At 47.9% G+C, this 7,615-nt stretch overlaps 2 protein-coding genes across 2 annotated transcripts; one reads left to right on the plus strand and one right to left on the minus strand.

The window, feature by feature from the left end:
- Positions 1-1,727: 1,727 nt before the first annotated feature.
- On the plus strand, positions 1,728-4,329 carry LOC101783578. The gene has a single exon (XM_012847828.2). The coding sequence runs from the start codon at positions 2,016-2,018 to the stop codon at positions 4,059-4,061; it is 2,046 nt and encodes a 681-aa protein (XP_012703282.1). The 5' UTR covers positions 1,728-2,015; the 3' UTR covers positions 4,062-4,329.
- Positions 4,330-4,549: 220 nt separating this feature from the next.
- LOC101783973 (phosphoglycolate phosphatase 1B, chloroplastic) lies at positions 4,550-6,958 on the minus strand. Its single transcript, XM_004975981.4, has 11 exons — positions 6,621-6,958; positions 6,459-6,526; positions 6,274-6,366; positions 6,117-6,188; positions 5,950-6,021; positions 5,726-5,785; positions 5,589-5,641; positions 5,366-5,463; positions 5,181-5,280; positions 4,927-5,030; positions 4,550-4,839 (listed from the first exon to the last, which is right to left on the minus strand). Exons 1-11 carry the CDS (start codon positions 6,895-6,897, stop codon positions 4,733-4,735), a joined length of 1,104 nt encoding a protein of 367 aa, XP_004976038.1. The 5' UTR covers positions 6,898-6,958; the 3' UTR covers positions 4,550-4,732.
- Between the last annotated feature and the right edge of the window lie 657 nt (positions 6,959-7,615).

Here is a 7,615-nt window from a genome sequence, read left to right on the forward strand (position 1 = left end):
CTGTACACCTTTTGAGCACGTTGCCGGCGTTTCATTTGAGATGCTACCATGTTAGGTCCGTGTCCAAACACCAAACAGTGAAACACACCGGCGGCGGTGCTAGCGCATAAGAATATTCTTAAAGCGTGTTTGATTCTTCAGCTAAAGTTTAATCCTTTTGATTCTTGAGCTAAAGTTTAATCCTTATCCTGTCGAATTTTCGGATACTAATTAAGAGGACTAAATATGAGCTAATTATAAAATTAATTACACGGATGGAGACTAATCCGCGAGACGAATCTATTAGGCTTAATAGATTCGTCTCGCGGATTAGCCTCCATCTGTGCAATCGGTTTTGTAATTAGTCTATATTTAATATCTAAACATTCGATGTGATAAGGATATGTGGAACCAAACAGAGCTGTTTCGCCTCTTTTCTGTTGCAAAGAAATCAGCCCGAGCGAGCCCATGTAACTCTTTTAACATATGTGGTATTTAATAAAAAATTATGATCTCAATTAGAGAAAAGAAGGTCCAGGTTGCGTGAATCAGCAACTTAGTTCGAGGTCTTACTACCATTTTTTGCATGGACCACCGGCCACTGATGTCTTATGCTTGCACAAATGAAAATACCCCTAGTACCTTAGTAAAGAATAGTATCGCAATACACAAATGAAAATACCCATGATACCTTAGTAAAGAATAGTATCACATATAAGGGTGGTAATAGATCATGACCCTCATGCTTCCTTCACAGTTCAACTCATCTCTATCTATCTTTAGCTCAAAATCATATACTCCCTCTGTTCCAAATTACAGGTTATTTTAACTTTTTTAGATGCATAGCTTTCGCTATGCACTTAGATATAGTGTATGTCTAGATGCATAATAATATTTATGAATCAAAAAAGTCAAAACTATCTAGAATTTGGAACGGAGGAGTAGTGATCCTTATTGAGCCCATTCTTAAATTTGTTAGGCTAAATTTACCACTCATAATCACGTATGCATATATGCCATGGCGAATGTTGACGTTTTCTTTTTAAAATCGTTCTTTATCATCTGGGGGGGGGGGGGGGGAGTTCAGGGATGCAAGCTGTTTTAGCGCAGCGGAAATAGAGACTCCACTAGAGGTTTAAACATGGGGTGCAATGTTGTTCAGTCAAGATGCAGGTCAATAAAGAATTTCACCTCGAACACATAAAACTTTAAATGCCCCCTTAGAACAACGAAAAATTTGAAGAATTTTAGAGGATCGGAATCATATAGCCTTTAGGACATAGGATCGAGTTCCTACAAATCCTATAAAATTCCAATTGAATGATTAGTTCCTTAGGAATTTTAGAGAAATTCTACCAAGGTTGAATCCCATAGTAAAATTGCTTTATGTCACTCTCATTGAATTCCCATGTTTATCTAATGCTCCATACAAATAGTCATTTTTTAAATATCGTGTTTTCTAACATTTATAGGATTCAGGATTTTTAGTACCTTTTATAATTTTATCATTATCATGCGTTTGGCGTTTCTAGAGTTTGTGCAAACCATCATCTTTTTAGATAGGCTGCAGCTTGTGTGCCAATTGGCGGCTGGGGGCCTGCGGCCTGCAGGAGGGCCTGGGCCAGGCAGGCTTTTGGGTTCGACCGGCCCGCGACTGCCGCGAACGGCGAAACAGTCTGGTGGACTCCGGAAGGAGCCCGTCGCGCCCAGAACAGCAAACAAAAACTCGCCAAAGAAACAGAGGAGAAAAGGGGAAACGGAACCCAATCCTAGGTCACGCCGCCCACCGCCCACCCGCACGCCACCCAAATTCCCGGCCCTTCTCGCCTCCCCCCGCAGCCTACGACGGCGACGACCTCGGCGGCGGCTGTGGCCTGAGCAGAATCAGCCGCGGCGTTCGCGCATTATCCGTCCTCATCCAATCCAACCAGGCCCAGCGGAAGGGGAAGAGAAGGCGAAGGCGGGGGATAAGTCAACCGGCCCACCTCGCCGCCTGGTCGGGCGCACTCGCCACCGCCGATGCTGAGGCGCCGGCCATGGTGTCGGCGTTGCTCTCGTACCTGCAGGCCCTGTGGCCGTTCTCCGCCCTCGTGAGGGAGGAGGACGACCTGCGCGCGTCGGCGCGGCTGGTCCGGGCGCTCTCGGTGCCGGAGGAGACGAAGCAGTTCGTGCTCGCGCTGCGCGAACCGCCGCGGGATCGGGACGGCAGCGGCGGCGTGATCTACATCCTCGCCGCGCAGAACCTTTCGGAGCAGTCCGCGTCGGACGCCGAGCGCCTGATCAGGGAGGTGCGGCCGGGGGCCGTGGTCACCCAGGTCTCGCGCGCGGCCCTCGACGACGTCCGGATCGAGGAGGACTGCCTGTCCGGCAGCGCCGGCGGGGGCGTGCTGGTGCCGGCGTCGCCGTTCCAGGTGATCAAGAGGTGCGTCACGGAGAAGAGGAGCAAGGACCAGTATGTCAAGGCGGCAGCCTGCCAGGTCCTGCAGGAGATCTTCGGGGTTGGGTTCTACGGCCATCTGCTTGCTGCCAAGAGAGCAGCAGAGGAGACGGGTTCGTGGTTTCTCTTGCTTGAGTCTCCGTATGAGAGGAATTGCGGTGGCAATGGGGCAGGCAGCCGGGATAGTGCCGCAGATGATAGTTCAGCTCAGCAATTACAGGCTAGCTGCTCGCTCCCTCACAGTACCACGGATGATGAATCGGCCCAGCAATTACAGGCTAGCTGCTCGCTCCCTCGCAGTACCACGGATGATGAATCAGGTTTGCACTTGCAGGCTAGCTGCTTGGTCCCCAGGAATGCCACTTCAATTGTAAGCTCCCATGGTAGGAAAATATGCCTTATGGATGATAATGGAGGACAACTCTTGAAGTCGCTGGCTCCAAGTCTCGGTTTCTTGATGTCCGAAGCTATCACTTCCAATGCTGCTACTGAGTGCAGACCATCTGAGTGCAAGCCGGCTGACGGATATGAGGCTCCACCGTTTGCTCAGTCTGTCTACCCTTTACTTGCTGATCTTTATCATATATTTGTCGATATTCCATCGATTGGGAGGGCTATGGCTTCTGCTCAGGAGTTGCTTAAACAAGTTCATGAGGGGGAGCCAATCAGCAGCGATATGCTATCCGATGTGTACATTTTTAGAATTGCTATAGAGGCTCTCAGAATGGGTTTAAACAATGCAGCAAGGTGTCACATTGATACCAGAGACAAACATGGTTCAGAAAAGCTGGAGTTTTCAGAACTCCAATCTGATGAGAAGTGCCACATTCTTCTTGTGCAAGCTCTCAGGAGCCAACTAAAAGAGTTTGATTCTGTGGTGGCTATTGTTGATGCAAGCTGCTTAGCTGGAATAAGGAGACATTGGAACACTCCTGTTCCTTCAGAGATTACTCAATTAGCTAGCAGGTGCTTCAACCATTATGGTGATGAAAATGATGACAATATTGAGCTACCTTCACCAGGCAGTACTGATAAAAAAAGTTGGATATCTGAGAAGCCTGTGGTCGCTGTTGGTGCAGGAGGTACAGCAATTTTGGGCTTTTCATCATTGTCAAAAACTGTTCAGGCTTCTGCCTTCCTTAAGCTGGCTCCGTACAAAAGTCCAGTAGTTCTAAAGTATGGACTAATGCAGCTGCAAAGACATGCTGCCATTGTATTAAGCAAGATTCTGCCTCATGGGTTTGCTACTGCTGGTTCGAAGGCATCTGCTCTACAGTTCACGGCTTCAGCAGAGAAAATCCGAGCAGTGGCTCACACTATAATATCATCAGCTGAGAGAACGAGCTTGTTGGCTATGCGGACTTCATTCTATGAAATAATGCAGAAGAGGCATAGACAACCTTTCAGAATAACTCCTTGGGCAACATTTGGCTGCAGCATGGTTGCATGCGCTGGTCTCGTGATGCATGGAGATGGGATTGAGTGTGCAGCTGAGGTGGCACCTTCTGTTCCTATGATTGCATCTCTAGGTCGTGGCCTTGAGAGCTTGCGTCTCACATCACAGGAGGTGAGACAAACAAAGGGCCAGAATGTGAAAGAAGCTATGCGAGCTTTAATGAACAGCTTGAAGAAATCAGCAAAATAAATGGCCAGCACTTTACAACTGGAGCTGTATAGATTTTCGTCATGCAATTTTGGAACAAGACTTAATTATCATGAACTGTAAAGTGTATTTTCTTGTTTTGCTGAGATAGTGAAATTCTCAAGGTTTTTGTGCTTGTGCGTGATGCTAGCGCGAACTTAGGGAGCACTTGAGCTAGATAAGTTTGTTTTTTTATTGACCTTCTGTACATACATACAAGATATAACACTGTTAACACATTGATATGAATGACAATATAGTTTGAATAAGATTCCTATGACTTATGGCACATTTTAGTGAAATACTGTGTGAAATATTGTCAGAGGTGCCATGGACAGAAGCCTTCATGATATCTTTTAAGTTCACAAGCGACAGAATATCCTTTTTAGGTCTTGTTTGCAAACTTATCAACTTTGTGCTTATCCTTGTTTTCTTGATTTGTTTATGCTTTACTTTGTACCTATATGCATTTTGTTCGAAGCAAAAAAAGGTTTTCAATGGAGAATTCAGAGTAATTTCTTGGCATCTTTTGAGATGTGCTTCACTGTTGTTACATATTAACATTTTTCTCAGGATTACACAATAATGTGAAAAACAAAACCATCCTTTGTGTTTTCTTATTTGCTAAAAAAATGGTCGATGCTGCCTATGCAAAAGTAAGGTGGGCTCGCCCTTCAGACAGTTGCTGCTTTGAGGGTGAGAAAATCCGAAATTTGGTTTGTGTAGAAATCTGGCTGGATCGAGTTGTCGGGGCTCTGTAGTGTCTGCAGGGAAGTCACACCTGCAAAAGACAGCCAAGCTCAATGCTAATGCTGATGTTAAATTAAAAGGGCATATATCAGAGTTAGGACTGAAGAATTGATGAAACCTGATAGAACAAGGAGCGTCTTGCAGCCTCCGTTTTGGCCAAACAGGATATCAGTATCCAACCGGTCACCCACCATGCATATCTGGGATGTTGTGATTCCGAACCTGTTCGCATAGGTGAAGGAGAAAGGTAAGAATCTGAAAACTCGCAACCAGTTGTATGATTTGCGCTTAAACAACTACACACCCTTCCATGAACATTTTTTTTTCTAAAACTGAACATAAGTTGAGACTTTGAGACAGTAAGCCTCTTACTTCTTTGCGAGGTAGTCCATCATGAAAGTGGATGGCTTCCCGACAACGAGCGGTTCTTGTTTAGTTGAACCAAGAACTGCGCCGACCATTGAGCCACCACCTGATCCAAGACCAAATATTTCATAACTTGAACAACTGGTATGTTTCTGCATAGCATATAGAAAATGTGCAAATTGCTCACTAACCTGCCCATTCTTGGGCATCAGTAAGATGAGTGACGGCGTCCCTATTTGTTGCTATGAAAAGGCAACCTGGGTTCTCACGGATGCATAGTGTCCCGTACCTAGAAATGGTTGGCAGTATAAGTTAACAGGTGTTGTACGATGTTTAGTATGAAACCTTATACAAAGATCAAGAAAGAGAGAGAGCACAGTAACATGTAGGTTGCAGCAATGCAAAGAGACTTACTGAACTTTGTAGTAGTTAAAATAGCGATCAAATCCTACCACAACTGCTCCCACCTGTAAGAAACCCAAATTGTTCGGCATGAGTACCAGTTCTCACTACATACTACACACTAAAACATGAAGAAGGATCATACATACATCTTTGTCATGCTCCATGTAAAAACCAGGCTTCAGCTCTATCTTCTTGTCTCCATCTGTCTGCAAGACGATGAAATCCAAGTTGCAGAAGTTTGTATCCGGAGTAAATGCTGATGTGCATGCTATATTGGCTCACTGACATTGTAACATGCCAGTAAACTTCTGCCTATACAACTGCTAATTTCTCAGGAATTTCATTGAAAAGAGCACTCTGTGTTACTTACGGGTCCGCCGAGGTGCTGAAATCCAGCCAGCTCCAGCTCCTTCAGAATCCCTTCCTCTCCGATGACATACACCTAAACCGCCCAAAAAACAACGTTATACTTCGCGCGTAGTTCGTACATAATCATGAGAAACACTTAAACTATTTTTTTTGAATGATTCGAGGTACCTTCTTGTCCTTGGGAAAATCGATGGACTGCAGGTACGCTGCGGCTGCGAAGGATGAAGCGAAGATCTCTTCCTGCGCAGCGATCCAGCCTCATCAGTTAGCAGGAACTGGTGATCAGCAGAATCAGTTCATGGCAGCAATAACTGAAGAACCGTACCTCGTCGACACTCAGCCCCAGCGTCTCAAACTTCTTGCCGTACTGCTTCCTCGACTTGGTGGAGTTGTTGGTCACGAACACCAGCCTCTTGCCCTGCAAAACCGCAAGTGCCAACAGCTTCAGCAAATCACGAGGAAGCCGTGAGCTTGAGTTAATCGGCAGGAGCATTGCGGTCCGGGACGGACCTTCGATCGGAGAAGGTCGAGCGTCTCCGGCACGCCGTCGATCAGCTTGTCTCCCTTCCAGATCACGCCTGCGCGGCACACAGAGAGAACGCGCGCGAATTTAAGCGAAGACTCCCCCACGTAAGAAGCCGGGTGCGGCCGATCGATGCCGCACTCACTCACCGTCGCAGTCGAAGATGAAGGTCTCGACGGAGTCGATGAGCGCGTCGGCGTCCTCGAGCTTGGCCGCCGGAGCCGCCCCCGCGGCGGCCATCACGGAACGCCTCGCCACGCCGCGGTGCGGTGCCGGTGACGCCGCCGCGGCCAAGGACACCGGCCCGCCGCGCCGCTGGCCGCTCTTCCCCAGGAACGGGGAGGGCGCCGGCGCCTGCGCCGAGGAGGAGGTGGAGGAGGAGGTGGAGGGGAGGAATGTGGGGGACGCGCGAACCTGGAGCAGCATCGCTGCGGCGCGCTCTGTTTTTATCGGGATGGCGTTTTGTTCGTGCGCGCGTTTGCCCGACAATGTTTGGTCTTTAGCAGCGATTCGCTTGTTTTCTTTCGATTGGTTTTCTGGGGGCCCCTGATTTGTGGCTGGGAACGCGTAGGGGAGGGATTGGGGTGCGGGCGAGTATTGTGTGTGGCTGCCGTTCGAGTTCAACGAAATGTTATGTGAGGCAGTGAGGCCCAGGTGAGCTCCCGCTGGTTGCCACGGAGAGTTCGTGTGGCCGATCACTCGGCTTAAGGTTAGCTCTGGGAGCCTCTTCTACATCGCTGACACATATATGGTATGGTATGGTATGGTATGGGACCGAGCGGTGGCCGAGACGACGATGCTAGCAACGGAGGCCGATGGTAGCGCCATGGTGCCGAATCAGGGTCCTTGTTCCACTTCTTACAAACACACCATGTTCTATAAATCATAATCAAGACACATCTGCTGCCACTCAAGGTTGCTACTTCGAAATGGCGGCATCCTTTGTTCAAGATCATTTTGCAACCGTCGAGTGCCGGGGATTACAAGATGTTGGTCCGATCAGTCAGCTGAATACAGTCGAACACCACTGCATCAACAGCATACGGCAAGATACGGCAAACTCGACTAATCGATGGCATGATGAACCGGACATACTTCTACTCGCGGTTGCACAAGTTTAAGGCGAATCTTGATCGACCGACGG

Source organism: Setaria italica, chromosome VII, assembly GCF_000263155.2.
Source record: "Setaria italica strain Yugu1 chromosome VII, Setaria_italica_v2.0, whole genome shotgun sequence".
Classification (NCBI taxonomy): Eukaryota; Viridiplantae; Streptophyta; class Magnoliopsida; order Poales; family Poaceae; genus Setaria; species Setaria italica.

Coding starts and splice junctions, on each gene's coding strand:
- LOC101783578 (XM_012847828.2), top strand. CDS start 2,016: ATGGTGTCGGCGTTGCTCTCGTACCTGCAGGCCCTGTGGCCGTTCTCC.
- LOC101783973 (XM_004975981.4), bottom strand. CDS start 6,897: ATGCTGCTCCAGGTTCGCGCGTCCCCCACATTCCTCCCCTCCACCTCC. Junction 5,786..5,949: donor TTCAGCACCTCGGCGGACCC/GTAAGTAACACA, acceptor ATCGTCTTGCAG/ACAGATGGAGACAAGAAGAT. Junction 5,031..5,180: donor ATGGACTACCTCGCAAAGAA/GTAAGAGGCTTA, acceptor CTATGCGAACAG/GTTCGGAATCACAACATCCC.